The sequence below is a fragment of the Hemicordylus capensis genome, chromosome 1 (assembly GCF_027244095.1).
Source record: "Hemicordylus capensis ecotype Gifberg chromosome 1, rHemCap1.1.pri, whole genome shotgun sequence".
NCBI lineage: Eukaryota > Metazoa > Chordata > Lepidosauria > Squamata > Cordylidae > Hemicordylus > Hemicordylus capensis.
Genome location: NC_069657.1, coordinates 240,763,627 through 240,781,598, shown reverse-complemented (window position 1 = coordinate 240,781,598; position 17,972 = coordinate 240,763,627). Strand labels below are relative to the sequence as shown.

The window sequence follows — 17,972 nt, the reverse complement described above, 5'->3', positions numbered from 1 at the left end:
CTTGTGCTAACTAAAAGGCAATTATTTAAACTGCTGTGCTGTAGCACCACTATGATGAATATTTAGTTTATTCTTGTAGATTTCCTTGGGTGACAACTGATTAAAAATAACAAAAAGTAAGAAGCTGACACTAGATGAACTCTAGAAAGCTAGAAGATGAGCATTGCTGTGCAAACTAATAATCTGGGACATGTGTATTGATTTCCAGGATAGTAAAAGAGCTTCAGATATAACTACTGCACTCATGTGCCCAAACACTTTCCATTCATTAAAAAGAATGTTGATGTTGTGTGCCCACTGCATGATGGGGGGGGGATGCATGGTGTTTTCAGTGCACATGAAAATATGTGCACCTGTGTTGTATAGAAGTGGAAAGTTTATAGCAATGAAAAGAATGGAAAATTACAGCAAGAAAAAACTGTGTATGTACAGCAGTCTTTATAGATCCTGTTTATCCAAGCTGAAGGAATGGCAGAAGACTAATGCATCAGTTTTAATGCAGCTAATCGTAATCAGCTAATGTATCAAGCTAATGCAACCAGGGTACACTGGAACTACTAACTCTTGGAGGAAATTCAAAGGAGAGGGAATTCAGAAGCATCCCTGGAGCAGTCTGCTCACCTGCACAGCTGTGAGTTGGGCCCTCTGCTACCAGATTTGATAAAGTCCCTCTCTCCTGGGCCTGCCAAGCTAAGAAGCTAATATATGTATGGGTCATGACTTACTTTCCTTACGATGTGTGTCTGAATCCTTGCCCCCACCCCCATGAGCAAATGTGGGGAGGGTTTCACATCACTAATTCTAAGGTCTGTATTACATCCTTAATTCTGTGGTATGTATTTGTACAGTTCATTTGGTGTGTTTCTCAGCTAGTGATCATAAAGATGTGCATTTCCTCCCCGCCCCCATTTTTGCTGCTACTTCATATGGTGTCTGAGCATGTATGCCCTGACCCTGTGATTTGCTGTGGAAGTGGAGTCTTCAGTGTATATATAGAGCTTTATCACTTGCAAAAGCTACCCCATACACTTCAGTGGAGTGGACAGCCCTTCCCTTAGATCCCTTTTTCACAGCACAGAGCTATACCTCCACTGAAGTAAAGCTCTAGGTGACAGAAAGGGAAAGATGGCTAGTGTGTCATTCTGTTCAATCTGGATAGGTGTAGCCAAGTAAAGCCTGAAAGGAGCATGTCATTAATCACTATTCATAGGGTAAAATAAAATATGCTTTGTTTTGTAAGCCTAAACAGTCAAGTTATTCAAAATACCCCTCCCAAAACAAGGGACTGATTTGCCACCTAAAATCCAACAGTGAGGGAGTCAAGTAAGCCTCTTTTGGAAGGGAGTTATACAGTTTAGTTGACACTGCTGAGAAGGCCCTGCCCCACATTGCCAACCCCTGCACATCAGGTGATGGGGTTATGCAGCAGGGCCTTCAAAGATGGCTGAGGGCATGGGTGGGTTCATATGGGAGAAAACCATCCTCCAGGTGTTCTAGTCCCAGACCACTTAGGACTTAAAATGTCAAAACCAGCACTTTGAATTGGATCATGAATAGATTCTAAGCCAAATAAGTCGAGGCATAATCAGAACTATATGCCCCATGCATCTTACTCCAATTAGAACTTTGGCTGCCCCATTCTACCAGTTATTGTTTCTGAACACTTCTCAAAAGCAGCCCCATGTCAAGTGCAATGTATTTATATGAATATTGCATCTTTTTCAATACCATCTATTGCCACTACACATCTTCATTTCCGTAGATAACGTAGCTCAAACTTTGTTCTATGATCTTTTTCACTTTGGAAACAAACATTTTCAGCTCCCGCTTCCTTGTGGAAAAATCTTTGATTTATATATCTTGCCCCAGAAGCACGGACACCATTTAGACATCATGCTGCTATAGCTTGTGTGCTTCTTCCCACTCACCTTGGATTCATGCACTCCTTTCCTCTCCTTTCCCATGTCTGAACTGTTGTAACTATAGTTTTGCCAATTGAACTATAATACTGATATATAATTAACATTAGCCAAAGGGGAAACAGTGCAGAAACCCAGAGGACACTCCTCATCACCTAACCATGGTTTGGTGATCTGGCAGCATGATGTCTGAACCAGGCCACCGTTTTCAAGATAGAAAAAGACGTTCTTCAGCATTACAAATGACATTGTTAGCCATAGAAATTAGGTAGCCTTTTGTAAATTTAATGCAAGCTCACTCAACTTTCTAATGCTCGAAATGGGAACATGGCTCAAGTGATGTGAATATGTAACTTGTGTGCAGAGCTGAAAATGTTGCCTATTGCCAGCCTGGTTAATGTGTCTGCACCTTGTAATTGTCTGTTAGTCTTGATGTCGCCTCATTTTCCCATCCTTCCCCCCTGCCTGTCATCCTCCTCCCTCGCAAAAAAAAGAAGAGGAAGAAGAAGAAGAAGAAGAAACAGTTAAAAGTCCAGTGGCTGATGAACCCAAACCTGCAGTTGCCCTTGAGGAGGAACCTGAGAAAGTGAGTGGGCCTGCCGAGCCTTTGCAACAGGCAGAGAGCTCCAGGGAGGCCCATCAGGATTCCGTTCCCAAAGACGAAGTGGCACGCAATGGGGAAAAGGCCACTAGAGCCGACGAGGAGCCCTCAAAAGCAAAAATGCCTTCCTTGGGTGAGGAAGATGTGCCCTCCTTAGAGCAACCTGCATGCATTGGCTGCACACGAGCTGTTCTCAAGCTTTCTCGGCTCTGCTCCATTTGCTCTTCTTTCCATGTATTATCCTAATTCTTAATGCTCTTGTTATTATGCTTGATGAGTGCATAGCAGGCAAGCCCATTGTGCTCATCCTGTGTGACGACATGGTTTCCCACCACTGCAGCCAGTTCTTGACTCCCCCTCCCATTTTTTTCTTCCCATGATAACAGTATGCTATGCAGCCAAGCTGATATACCACAAAGCCTTCCCTCCCTCCCCATCGCAGATGTGTTTGCCAGTCACATTGCTGATCTGTGTATATTTTCTTTCTTTCTTTTTTGGTGCAGAGGTTCATCTGCTTTTCATTTCAAGAAATAAATGGATTAACCTTAACTATGACATACAGAGGCTTAAACTGTACAATTTTTTGTTTTGTTTTCAGTGTGCAGTGTATTTTTTGCTTATGCTTCCGTACATTCTAGCTCCCGAGGCTGTTGCTTCTTCTGTCATATCCTTGCCATTCATTGCAGTCCACTGTGACCCTACTTGGCATTGCAGAATTTTGAGTTATAATTGACTTTACCCTTCTTAAACGTTGATGACCCAAGCTGAAATCCAAGGGTGGTGGTGGGGCTCATTCACATGGATTCCAATGGTATCTTGGACACTATAACGAAGACAAAGATTGGACACTGGAGGTTAAATCTTATGTCACTAACTCAAGCAAATAACACTGAAACGTTTTATTGAGTGAGAGCAAAATATTTAGAAATTGGCCTTCTAATTGTATTATTTTTTAAACAACTAGACTGTGATCCAGAGGTGCAGAAGACAATAAATAACTCATGTTTCTCTGCACACAGCTGCGTAAACTCTAGTACAAATAACTGTGTAAGAATTCAGCCTAGCTCCTGTTTCAAGTGTATCTGTGGGAAGTATTAAAAGAGCTTAAAGTGTGTCTACATACATATAACAAGTGTTGCTTCTCTTCTGCAAAGAGAAGTCTTGCTTAATAATTTACTAGAATTATTTGAGGATGTTGGCAAATGTATAAGGCCAGCAATGAACAGGATGTCTTTTTTTTTTTTTTTAGTGTTAATAGGGTCCAGTTTAGATTAGGACCATGAAACTGGTTAGCCCTTTCCAATATGATAACTGTATGTTTATTCCAGAGAGCAAGTAGCAGCTATCAGGAGGAGATTTTGATGGGGGAAATGGCAAGGGGCTGATGAACTAAGCCCCCTTCTCCCACTCCCATTGTAATGATCTGTGTTATCCTGTTCCCCACCCATGACTGCTGTCACCATCTGGAAACACTGGTGGGGATTCATGGATACCCACATCACATTTAATTTGCCCCATAGTTGGGTAGTCATCTGGTAGATGCTAATGTATTTGAACTTCCAAAAGGGTTCTGTCAAAGTCTCTCACAAAACATTCCAAAAAGATTTAAAGCCATATTATAGGCTCTCTTATTAATTGTGGACCATTTGCATGTAGCAGAGGGTAGAAGTGACCATTTTCACAATGTGACCATTTTTCACAATGAAGGAAAGTAAATAGTCAGATCCCCCAAGAATCTGAATTGGGGCCAGTACAATTAAATTTATTTATAAATTTTCTGATGTTATGGGTGAAGAGTGAGGTAGTCACATTTTCAGATAGAATCTAATTATTCAAGATGGTAAATTACCAAGCCAATTCTGAAGAACTCCAAAAGGGTATATCCAAACTTAGTTAATGGGCAACAAATGACAGGTGAAATTCCGTGTAATTAAATGCAAAAGTGATGCACATTCAAAGAAGAAAAGACCTTCCCAATTCCCATATTCCAGGGTGAGGATCATACCGTGTTTCCCCGAAAATAAGACAGTGTCTTATAATAATTTTAGCCCCCAAAAATGCACTAGGGCAATTAGCGGTACATCAGAAATTACTGCTAGGTCTTACTTTCGGGGTAGGTCTTACTTTCGGGGAAACAGGGTAGTAGAAGGCTATTATAAATATTCACTTAGTGAGCCCTTTCTCATGATCACTGAGAAGGGCTTTAGGGCAGGTGGCGGGGAAGGCTGCTTAAACTTACCTTCCCTGCAGATGACCGCTCCTCCATTGCTGGGCATGGTCCTTGTGCACCCAGATGATCCTCCTCTGGCCTAGGCAGTGCGGAGGGTTGGGACGCATTGTCCCAGCCCCCGGAAATCCCACAATGCACAGGATGAGTGTTCAATGTATCGTGGGGATCCCTGCAGCGACGGGTGGGCGCCTGTCACCACTGCAGCACCGGCGAAAAGCAGCTGGCGATGCACACAGTTTAAAAATGGGGCGAACGGAGTGCTCACTCCCAAATGCCATTTAAAAGGCTGGCTCCACAGGCGGTTCTGTCATGGAAGAGCCGCACGGATCAGGTGTGATCCCGGAGGTTCTCATGTGCAGCCTAGCCCAGGCTTGGCTGGCTTAGCCTGTTCTTGGCTGCATGTGAGAACAACCTCAGTACGTTGCAACAGTGAAAAGAAAAACTGGGCAGAACTAAAATTTGGACTCTACTTTTTTAGTTTTGAAAATGCCTATGGACTACGTAGGGGGGATAATAGAGGTCTGCAAAATTAAGAACAAAATGTGAGAGTGAGTAGAAAGAAGTAATTTCTTTCTCTAAACACTTGGAGTAATCGAATGATGTCGACTGGTGAAAGGTTGACAAATTAAACAATTATAGTTCTTACAACACATAATTAATTTTAGTGTTGATACAAATGTGGTCCCCCATTTCCACTGCTCTATGAACAGATTAAAATGAGGGGGTCAGCTTTCTTTTATGCTGGGGACAAATATTCTTCAGAGGTTTGGGGGCAAGTGACCAGATTTAAAAGAATCCCAGGATGGGAGAGAATTAGCAACTATTTTTACTGGAAGCAGTGGTGAGACTGCTGTATTTCCCCCCATTATATCTTATGGTGCTGCAACAGCAATTGTAGCAGAGATCATCTTCCTGGCAGCTGGGTGCCATTTTCTTCCTCGGAATGCACCTGGGAATTATGCCATATCAGTTCTGATGTATTCTGGGTAGAGTCACAGTTCTTTCTACCCAGAATGCATGGGTAGAGTCCTGCCACCTCTGCCAGTAAAATGCAGTTGCCCTAAGCCTTCTCACCCTCTTATACTTTTGCATTTTGCTTGCCCCAATTTCCTTTTTTCAACTTTCTTCCTGCAGATCCTTTCCTATAGTAAATTGGGGAGAATCCCTCCCATGGCAAAATTAATCAAAGAAACAAATGTTTATTAACTTTTAATTAAGCACTCCTTAATTTATGGCTGTCACCTTAAATGGCGGAGCGGGGAAATGCCTGACTAACAAGCAGAAGGTTGTCAGTTAGAAACCCCGCTGGTGTTTCCCAGACTATAGGGAAGATGCAGCGATACTGAAAGATGCTGAAAGGCATCATCTCACACTGCGCAGGAAGAAGCAATGGTAAATCCCCTCCTGTATTCTACCAAAAGAAAACCACAGGGCTCTGTGGGTGCAAGGAGTCGAAATCGACTTGATGGCACACTTTACCTTTCACCCTTAATTTATGGCTAGAGCTGTCTTTAGGCAGCTAGAGCTATCTTTATCAGGCAGTATAGAAACATAATAAATAAATAAAATAAAATGTATGGCACTTGCTATCACAAGATGGCCACTAACTTGGTTGGCTTGTGCAAGAGAAGCAAATAAAAGAAAGGAAGGGATTCTTCTTCATGAAGAAGCCTTTTGTGTATTTTGACACTTTCTCTGGATCACAGTCCACAGTGTTTAACTAGTTTACCTCAGTGTTCTCACAATACGGTTACAGGTGAAACTCGGAAAATTAGAATATCATGCAAAAATCCATTAATTTCAGTAATGCAAATTAAAAGGTGAAACTGATATATGAGACAGACGCATTACATGCAAAGCGAGATAAATCAAGCCTTAATTTGTTATAATTGTGATGATCATGAGTACAGCTCATGAAAACCCCAAATCCACAATCCCAGAAAATTAGAATATTACATGGAACCAAGAAGACAAGGACTGTAGAATAGAACAATATCGGACCTCTGAAAAGTATAAGCATGCATATGTATTCAGTACTTGGTTTGGGCCCCTTTTGCAGCAATTACTGCCTCAATGCGGCGTGGCATGGATACTATCAGCCTGTGGCACTGATGAGGTGTTATGGAAGACCAGGATGCTTCATTAGCGGCCTTCAGCTCTTCTGCATTGTTTGGTCTCATGTCTCTCATCCTTCTCTTGGCAATGCCCCATAGATTCTCTATGGGGTCAGGTCAGGCGAGTTTGCTGGCCAATCAAGCACAGTACACTGTATACTTTTCAGAGGTCCAATATTGTTCTATTCTATAATCCTTGTCTTCTTGGTTCCATGTAATATTCTAATTTTCTGGGATTGTGGATTTGGGGTTTTCATGAGCTGTACGCCATGATCATCCCAATTATAACAAATTAAGGCTTGACTTTTCTGGCTTTGCATGTAATGCGTCTGTCTCATATATCAGTTTCACCTTTTAATTTGCATTACTGAAATTAATGGACTTTTGCACGATATTCTAATTTTCCGAGTTTCACCTGTACAATTAGTAATTCATTAATTACTAAACGTATTCATCCTGCCTTATCTGGTGAAATGAGATTATTTTTGAAATGGCAGTGTTACAGAATATATTGTTTATGGGGGGGGGGGGAACCAATGAAATATATTACAAGACAAATATGAGAATATTGCTGCTATTGTGATGTATTTTTCAGTTTTGTATTCAAATGTTTAGGACACTAACAATAATATTTACTTGTTTTGCAGCCCAGTCCTATGCATATTTATTAAGATGTGCATTTGTTCCCAAATAAGTGTGTGCAGGATTGCAGTGTTAATAATGCATAATTTTGAATTCCTTCAAAACAAATGAAAGCTAACTCTTGCTGTTTGCAGAGCTCCAACAAATATTCCCACTGGTGTACTTACGTATTTGAAATTCAAAATTTTGCCACGTTTTTTCAGAGCATGATTTCAGACCATGGACATTCAATACTGTAACATGATTCAGTAAATTGCATTGGGTAGGCCCAATAATTAAGCATTCTTACTCAGTACTCATATATTTAGTTATCCAATTTTTTTTTTAATTTCCATGATTTTTTAAAATCAGAAAATCTAAGACATGCCCACCTCCATCTTCATTGCCAAGCCCATGAGCCAGTGGCTGTCCCCATGGACCATAAGTCTGCTCCATGACTAACTGTTCCTTAGGCCTGTGCTAATAACTCCGCACAGCCCCCTTAGCACCGTGTGGAGGCAGCTGTTCCCACAGAAAAGTGTTGTACTTTACCCAGCACTGTTGGGGCTCCTTTAAGAGAATTGGAGCCCTTTCCATCTCTTATGCTCTTCCCAGTGCTCAGTGCACAACTTCCAAGGTGGCACTGGAGCTCGAGGGAGCTTCTCTTAAAGCTGCCTCCCCCACCCTCGCTGGGGGAAACACAGCATTGCATAGAGGCCAGCATGGCTCTTGCATTCCAGGATTTTTGCCAAAGTAGCTCCCATTTGAAAAATAGTGAATATCACAGATAAAAGGCTTTGGTTTTTCAGCAAAATGCTGGATGTTGAATTTGCACTGTTTTTGCTTGAAGCACCAGCAGGTTTTTCACATTTTATTCACGTATCAGCCAAAAAGTTCTCTAAGCAGCTTACATAGCAAAAAGATGAGAAAATGTTTCCCTTTCCCCCAAAGGCTCAGAATTTTAAAAGTATAATAAGTTAGACGCCAGACACAGCCGCTGGAAAGACACTGCGCTGGTGTTGGATAGGGACAGTTGCTCTCCCTTCTGAGAGACACTACGTTCACAGGTGTCTCTTTGCACAGTTAGCATTTTTCTTTTAAATATGGCTTTTAAAGAATGAGGAATTCTTTGTTCAGCTCACCTTGTTCAAGAGAACAGTTTCATGAAAGTAATCTGTATTTTTAACGTCTGACATTAAAAAGTAAATTACTTCTCATGGAAATGGCTATATAAGTGGCAATGTTACCATTACTTTGGTCCAGCTCAAATAAAAGAAATTATGTTATTAAATGGATTCAGAATATTGGATATATTTATTCTGCATATTTCAAGCAGATATACAATTATATCTAAATATGACTGAAATCTAGAATCCATGTCAATGTCATAACATGGTAATGCATACATAGATGAAGCTGGGTGTATACTATATACATTATACTAATAATTGTGAGGAAACTGACCTATGATAGACAGGTTCTCATTCAATCAAATCCAGGGATATGTGTGTAGCACACATTATTTATTTATTTATTTATTTGTTTGTTTGTTTGTTTGTTTGTTTATTTATTGTGCTGTACTTAGGAAGTTTTGTCTCTCTAAAGGAGAATAAAAAACAAGCTGTTTAAAATAGCTGCCTAAATAGGTATCCTTGTTGCATGTGGCCATATTTGTCATATCTGCCGAATGATGCTGTAAATTAGCCTGCTGCTGCCTGTAAATGCTTTAAGTAATCTGTTATAAAATACAGTCAAACAACTGCAGATTTACTTACAGCTTCGAAGATGGAAATCCGTGACCAGGAAGGTACAGGCCTTTTCGCAGCTGAGCCATTAGACACAAAGGAATCGGAGAAAGGAAGTAAGACTAGTGAGCAACTTATACACGATGCCTTAGTTTTACAGCCAGCAAAAATAGAGACTGTACAAAAAGCAGAATCACAGAGCAAAGAAGAAGAAAAAACTTTTCCAGATGTTGATCTATCTGGCGAGACTCATCTACATCACGAACAAAGAGATTTGTCAATGGAATCGCATAAGGAAAGGAAAGCAGATGAAGCTTCTGTTGAAGAGCTGCCCTTAAAGTCTAAAGATGATCTTATCAGTATTCCAAAAAGTGACTTTGCCTCTCCTGAAAGTATAGGTTCTTTTTCACCTTCAGAATCTACAATGGACTTTACAGGCACAGTTAAAAGTACCTCTTCTTCTGAAACTTTGTCAGCTGCTCTACATAAATCTGAGCCAGAAGATAGTAGCAAAACAACACAAATATCTACTGCTACAGAGATTGCCAAAGACTTTTCAAAAGTTCAAGAACCTGACAAAGGCCTAACAGAAAAACAGGAAGGAGAATGTGCAGTGGCAGCTACTCATGCCTCTAAACCTGTTACAGAGCAAACACCCACCCCTCTTTGGGAAGAAGAGAAAGATATGACAGAGGATGAAAGTGATGAAGAGAGATATTCCATGCCCAGTGGGCAAAAGCCAAAAGGATTCGATGATCAGACTTATGCAATGCATGACCAGGAAACAGCAATTTTACATAAAGAAATTCGAGAAAAAGAAACGAACTCTAAAAAGACATCTGATGCTCACAAAGCAGAAGAGGAGACAACTGGGGTTTCAACAATACTAGATATTAAAAAAGAGGGAAAACACAGCACTGAGACTTCTGCAGATGGATTCAACCAAGAATTAGATAAAGTTGCATTATCAACAATAGAGAAAACCCATCTTGAACCAAGTGAAAAATCTTTGCAAGGAAAAGATTCTGGAAAGGATGGAAAAGGAGAATTTTTTTCCGTTGGAGATTCAGTAACTCACAGTATGCAGCTAGAAGAGGATAAATCAGGAATGTCTAAGTATTTTGAGACATCTACTCTTAAAGATGAAGCTATCAAGAGTGATGTGCTACAACAAGGCAATGATTATTATGAACTGAGTGATACTAAAGAACAGGCCTGTGACCCTTACCATAAAGACTTCCTAGTGTTTCAAAAAGATGCTGAGGAATTTCAGCCAGAAGTGTACCAACACCCCAGTGTACCAACTCATGAAATAGGATATAGTACTCTTGCTCAGGGCTTCCGAGATGATGATGAAGCCGAGGAGCCTAGCTCTCCTACAGAAAGAATGTACACTATTGACCCAAATGTATATGGGGATAAGAGAGAACTCCATAGTAAAAATAAAGATGACTTAACTCTAAGCAGGAGCTTGGGACTTGGTGGCAGATCTGCCATAGAGCAGAGGAGTATGTCAATTAACCTGCCAATGTCCTGCTTGGACTCTATTGCACTAGGATTTAATTTTGGGCGTGCACATGACCTTTCACCTCTAGGTTCAGATATTCTAGATAATGCTAGTGGAGATGAAGGTGATGATTACTTGCCAGCCACCACCCCAGCAGCTGAAAAAGCCCCCTCTTTCCCAATGGAGAGCAGGGAAGAAGATGAGCAAACTGAGGAGTCAACAGTAAAAGAAGGGGGAGATATCCAGGTGGAGCCTTTATGCGAATCATCCTTCCTGGCTAAAGATTATTACAAAAATGGGACTGTAATGGCTCCTGACTTGCCAGAAATGTTAGATTTAGCTGGCACAAGATCAAGACTAGCATCTCTGGGTACAGATGCTGAGGTAGCACAAAGGAAGTCCATTCCATCAGAGGCTGTCGTTGAGGACAGTGGTGCAACCCAGCACCTTGTGGCCAACGAAAACCACATGACTCTAAAAGCTGACAGTCAGCTAGAAGATTTAGGTTATTGTGTTTTCAATAAGTACACGGTGCCAATGCCATCTCCCGTTCAGGACAGTGAGAATTTGGCAGGAGAAAGCTGTCCCTTTGATGAAAAGATTAGAAGAGGTGTCATTACAGACCTCTCTTTGATAGAAGTAAAGTTGGCAGCAGCTGAAAGATCCAAAGAAGAGAGAGATATCTATGATGACTCAGCCATTTTGGGCAAGGAGTTTGAACAGGAAAGAAAAGCTATTGATAAACTAGATACTGTGCTAGAAAAAAGTGAGGAACACATTGATTCTAAAGAAGCTGATTTGTCTGAGGACAGTGAACATGAAAAAACAAGACCTGATTTGACTTTAGAAAGTGTAGATGATAAAAATCTGGTTGGACTAGAAGATAAAGTCTCTTTGTTTACTGACAAAGAGGAAGAAGCTATTCATGTTGCAGAGATAGCCGAGTCAGACATTTCCTATAAACCAGACTATGATGCTATAAAGCATGATATGGATTCTGCTGCTCGGAAGGTTGAACAGGAGTATCAGAGTAAGTTAGTTCATATTAGTGAGTCTGTTTCAGAGCATGACTCAGAGGATCAAGAAAAGATACTTCCCACATTACTCCAAGAACCTAGTATCTGTACAAAACTTGAACCTAGTCATGTAAAAGATGCCACCAAATTGTCTGAGATGGAAGTTAAGGAAAAAGGGCCTAAACCTGACCTGGTGCATCAAGAAGCAGTAGATAAAGAAGAATCTTATGAGTCAAGTGGAGATAATGATCAAGCTCAGGAGGGTTTGCCTGGAGAAACTTCCAAACCCTGTGATGGCAAAATAGAACCAGAAATTTCATCTCTGTCTGAAGAGGAGACTGCATCACAATTGCTGGTGGAACAGCCAGCCAAAGAAACAGAAATACCTAAAGCTACTCAAGAAGAATCAGCTGAAGTCCAAATGGAGACCATACCACAGCCTAAGGAAGACAGTGTGGAATCTGTGGCATTAGTTGGCACTGTGAAAACTGAGGATTTGCCATCTGATTTATCATATGAGAAAGTAAGAGATGAGGAAGAACAGCAGGAGAAAGACAGTAAGCAAGAAGAACGACAACACGAGGAAGAACCAAAGCAAAGAGAAGAACTGGAGAAAGAGAGTAAGCTAGAAGAAAAGCATGAGGCAGCGGTTAAGCTGGAAGAAGAGGAGGTGGTTAGACTGGAAGAAGAGGAGGTAGTTAAGCTGGAAGAAGAGGAGGTGGTTAAGGTGGAAGAAGAGGAGGTGATTAAGCTGGAAGAAGAGGAGGAAATTAATCAAACAAACAAAGAAAGGGACTTGGAGAAACAGGAGGAGGAGGAGGAGGTGTGTAAAGCTATCCCTGGGGAAGTACCTGAACTCAAAGGAGTAATAGAGTCTGTTGTTACAATTGAGGATGACTTCATCACAGTAGTGCAGACAACAGTAGATGAAGGAGAAACTGCCTCCCATAGTGTGCGCTTTGCCGAAGCACCACAGGCTGAGACAGGAGAAGAAGACTTTCATCCTGAAGAGGAGGTGGAAATGGAAGTAGTAGCTGATGTTCAAGAAGAGACAAAAGAGAGTTCTCTAGAAGCTCCTGTTTCATTGGAGAGGGAAGATGTTCCATTAACTGATTTCAAGACAGAGACGTATGATGATTATAAAGATGAAACAACCATTGATGACTCCATCCTGGACACAGACAGCATATGGGTGGATACTCAAGGTGTGCCTTATCCTTTTTCATTTTTTCTTTCAAAAATAATTTCCTAATAATGAATAAATAATAATTACTCTTAGTGCATTCAGGAATGTTGTTAAAATAATGTCATATAAAGCCAATTGAAGTATTTTTTTAAAAAATTGAAATCCCACCAAAGCACGATTAACATTTTTACTAATCCTGTTTTTGTTATAATTTACTCTGATCCTGCAGATGATGATAGGAGCATCATGACAGAACAGTTAGAGACTGTTCCTAAAGAGGAGAAGGCAGAGAGAGAATTGCGGAGACCGTCTCTCGATAAGCATAAAAAAGAGAAACCTTTAAAAACTGGGAGAGGCAGGATTTCTACTCCTGAAAGAAAAATAGCTAAAAAGGAACCTAGCACAGTCTCCAGAGATGAAGTGAGAAGGAAAAAAGGTTCATGTAATACTTGCTCTCTTTTCCTTTCATGCCATACTGTGAGTTGTTCATCTGTTCTATGAGAAGAGTATTTTAGCAGTACTGTTGCACATTTTAAACAAAGGATACTCATTTGTGGTAATAGAAGGCATGCAATCTACACTGTGGTAATAGAAGGCATGCAGTCATCAATCCAGTTTTATGCTGGTGGTATTCTTTAATGGATCAGGTAAACATCGTATATGGCATTACATCTCTGTCTACTAGGATTCATTAATCCCCAAGAAAAAACATCAGCATAAAATTACATATATAGCTCAATAGTGCTCTGGGTAGCCACCCTGGCAATATTTCCATCTCATTAATGGCCAAATCAACCATTACACTATTCCTCTCCCTTTACAAGATGAGGAACTGAGTGAGAGACTTGGTAGCAGGTACCCAGCTGGTCTGTGGCTTCACTGGAATTTGAGCCTTGATTAGTGTCCAACACTGAACTGGACCGCACTGGCCAAACTTAAGTTAGACTTGGATCCGGAAGATCTATCACTGAGCAGAAAGACTCATTGTATATAACAATGTAACTGAGTATACACCTCCTGACATTATCTCAGAGGGTACCTGATGACATTGAGACTGTCTCAGAGGTCCCTGCAGTAAAAAAGACATGCCTGGCCAAATTACAATGTCACAAAATGGGGGCATGACTAGAGTGTGAAGGCTGGAGTAGAGGTGTTTCACCATGCCCCAGCATAATCCGATGCACTTTGAATAACATTTGTCCAGCCTGCAAGGAATATATATGTTGGAGGGTGGTGTGGCATCTGTCATACTGTGATGTGAAGGACCAGTTGCTGCCTGCAACCCCAACTACAAAGCCTTGGTAGGTGCAAGTCTGAACTGAATGGCTAACTTGGCATCAGCAACCAATATGTTATCATGTTAAAATATATATTTCCATTTCTTTCTTTTTTTATTTCTGATTGTATGCTCTTGTTTTCTTGTCTATAGCTGTGTATAAGAAAGCTGAACTTGCTAAAAAAGCTGAAGTTCAGGCTCACTCTCCCTCCAGGAAAATCATTTTAAAACCTGCTATCAAACATACTAGACCAACTCATCTCTCCTGTGTTAAGCGGAAGCAGACAGGTGACTGTGCTGTCTTGAATTTATGCAACGTGGCTGGCAAACATAGACATTACTATTGTTATTATTATGATTTGTAATATCATTGCTCTACTGGCTGCTCTAGTTATTTATTTTAATTTTTTTTCCTCCAAAACTTTTTCTGCTATCATGAATGATATTGCTCCTTTTTTTGATGGGTGGTTTTTTTAAAAAAATCATGCTCTTTTAATTTTGTTTTTTTAAACAGAGGCCATAATCATGTATGCCTTGTCATGCTTGGGCTTCCCAAGTTCCGTAGTTGTTTCTTGGCATTGTGGTTTGACAGTGGTGTTGTAGAATTATATCTATTTTGCTTTATTTCACTTTACATTTTTTGTTTGTTTTTATTTTTGCTCTGTTCTGGTGGGAAAGTGCTGATGGCTTCAAACCATGGTTTCCATTTTTTTCCCATCTATTTCCCTTTTTTCCTCTCATGCATAATAATAAGAAGCATTTCAGCTTGTGTCTATATTGTCTGCATTGGCTCTTTCAAATCTATTACTGTGTTTTATGTGTTAAAAGTGTTATGTATTAAAAGCACAAAACCTGCAGGGCAAATTCAGCGTTGTTATGAAGCCGAAAGAGAAGAACCCTCCAATCGGGAAAGAGGACATATTTGAACAAGAATAACTTTCCTGAATATTAATCTTTTTTGCAATGAAGATCCTGGAAAATACAGGAAGGAAAAATGTTCATGAATACCTCTGTCATCATTTAGAGGACCAGACTCTTGGGCTGTGGAGTGCGTTGCAGGCAAAGGGAATGAACACAGTCCACAAGGAACAACCCTGGTGCAAATCCCTCTGAATGAGAGTTGCAAAAGAGTCATTGGTTTAACACAACTCTCATAGTTAGGCTCACATGGGGAAAAGTGAAATGGAATGTGCCTGCATTCATTTTTTCTTACATACATGCACCCATTCCCTTTGTTGCATTCTCAAACCTGCAAGAGAGTGAAGAATAAATGCCAATCTCATTCTCTTAAAATAAATGTGAGCTACAGACAACTGCAGATTAAAAAATGCATCAGGTAGCTATGATCACCAGCTTTTTCCTACTGATTCAAGTAGGATTAGAGAACCTGTGCTGTCCATTTTTTGCACATTATATGTGCATTTTCACTCATTGGTTGTGCAGTTCATATGTCAGACTCTCCTGTGCTCAAGCACACATCCAATTAGTTTCTTGAAAGGAGGGGAAGGAAAGGCAAAGGGCAGCATAGCTATCCACACACAAAGGCCTGTGCTTACCCCACAACAAAACTAGGGGCTATTTACCCAACTGTGCGGGTGTGGGGGAAGGCAGGGTTCAATGTTCCTTCCCCCAGACAACCGCTCTAAGCCTCTGTGGCACGCAGGCCACGCGCCATGATCAGCACTACCAGGAGCAGCGCGGATGATTATCTTTGCTGCTACTGGCAAGTGGCAACATGGGTAAACAGAGGTCGGGGCTTGTCCCGGTCTCCAAGAACCCCACAGTGTGCCAAGCACAGTCACTGGAGGATTCCCCCAGGGGATGGGCGCTCTAGGCACCTATCTCTGTGTCCCCATGAGCGGCAAGCAGCTTGTGCTGACACACAATCGCAGGAGCCGTGTTAAGGGCACATTTGCGACCTTAACTTCGGTTAACAGCCAGGCTTTGGCACTGGTCTTAGTGCTGCAGTGCTGCAGGAATCCACGCAGATCCCAGCAGTTCTAATTCTTAAGTCTGGGCTTGGCTGCTTGTGAGATCAGCCTCCTAGTGTCTTCCCCCAACTCCATTACATAGGAGCTCTTCTCACGATCAGTGAGAAAAGCTCCGGGGCGGTCTGAGGGGAAGGCGAGTTTAACCTAACTTCCTCGCTGAAGATCCTCTTCCTTTCCCTGGGCAGGCAGATCTCCTTCCCTTCCCTGGGCGACAGCTTCCCCTGCAGCTCTGGGGTCGAGGTGCCAGGATGCACCACCATGCGTCGCACCTTCAGAGTTCCCATAGTGTACTATGCATGTGCACAGTGCATTATTGGGATCCCCCCCGCCCCGAGTGTGCCAGCCGTGGCTGGCTGACACACGATCAAAAAAATGAGGTTAAGAGGGTGCTCGCTCCGGTAACCTCATTTTAAAAGGAGGCTACTTAGGCAGGTTTGCACCTGATCCTGGCGGTTCACACGTGCATATAAAGCTGGGCTGGGCTCCTGTAGCCCTATTTTGGAAACATGTGTGAATAGCCACACTGGGTCAGGCTATTGTGTTCTCTCTGAGTCAGGACTTTTGGAAATGTTTCATAAAGACTACTGTGAGTTGGGGGAAGGCTTTAGTCTGATCATAGAGATAAATTCTAAGAGTTCTCTCTACTACAGTGTCTACTTCTTGGTGTCTACCTTTGTTACTACTGTCTCTGCTTGGTTATATTTTAGGAGATATTTCTAAGGCTCAGTTGAAACGTCATGCCAAAAAATGGTGAAATAACCTTAACTGTGGTTAGTGTAATGTCTGAACCAACAAGCTGTGGCCTGTGATTGGCTGGCAACCCAGAATCAGAATCATTGCTTTGAAGTGGGTTTGTAAACCATGTTTTATGTTAACTATCATTTGACGTGAGGTCTGAATTGACAGACCATTCTTATAGCCACTGCTCCACTAGGGATGTGCACGAACCAGGGTTCAAAATGCAGTTCGAGTTCTTTTTTGTGAAATTGGGGAGATAACTTTAAGAAAAAGGAGAACAGGTCCTTACATGTTCTCCGCAACCCCATGCAGCTTCCTGCTGGGGTGGCCCACATCCTAATAACCCCCTGCATGGCACCAGCACACACATGACATCTGTGCATGTGTGGACACCATGTGCATTCTGGTGCCATGCGAGGGTTTATTGGGATGCGCCCTAGGGATGTGCACAAACAGGTCCATGCACCTCTGGGAGGTGGGGGGGGGTTACCTTCAAGGAGCAAGGAGGGTGCCTTTACCTCCCCTCCCCACCGTGTTTCCCCTGCTGGTGTTGACTCCAAAAATGCTGGCATGGGGCTGCTGCATAGCTGCGGTTAGCAACATAGCGGAAGTGGCTGGTGCACGTGCATGGCATGCACCAGCTGGAAACCATAGAAACCATGGCTTGGATTCTCAACCATGGGTAGTGTAAAACCCTAATTTGATGTGATGTCTGAAATACGCCTCTGGTCCACCATAACTAGTGGAAACAACAGACTAAGTGCTAGGCCCACATTTTCTGAGCAAGTGTGTGGCTACTTTGTGTACAGAAAAGAACTACTCCATTTTCAAAATGGTGGTGATAAGACATTCAACAAGCAGTTGAATTTTTAGTGACCCACACAATTTTTGCCCCATAATTCAAGCACATCTAATATGCATTGATCAGCTATGCAGCCTCTTCCACCAATGTCTTTGATAAATCAACTTATAGAAGTTGTGACCTGTCCAGTACTGAGGCTTCTATTTCCAGTCACAATAAGAGCTGT

General features: G+C 41.7%; 1 protein-coding gene across 25 annotated transcripts in view; it reads left to right on the top strand.

Annotated features, from left to right (window-relative positions):
- The window catches only part of LOC128339534 (microtubule-associated protein 2-like), a 415,175-nt gene that overhangs the window by 344,177 nt on the left and 53,026 nt on the right, over window positions 1–17,972 (top strand). For 18 of the 25 annotated variants that reach the window (XM_053283640.1, XM_053283637.1, XM_053283635.1 and 15 more), the window contains 4 exons: window positions 2,414–2,653; window positions 9,263–12,958; window positions 13,169–13,375; window positions 14,369–14,503. The exons of 4 other annotated variants lie outside the window; for them this stretch is intronic. In XM_053283640.1, the coding sequence (XP_053139615.1) occupies window positions 2,414–2,653; window positions 9,263–12,958; window positions 13,169–13,375; window positions 14,369–14,503 (4,278 nt within the window). The remainder of the gene's footprint in view (window positions 1–2,413; window positions 2,654–9,262; window positions 12,959–13,168; window positions 13,376–14,368; window positions 14,504–17,972) is intronic. 3 more of the 25 variants (XM_053283647.1, XM_053283649.1, XM_053283654.1) reach the window with 1 other exon arrangement.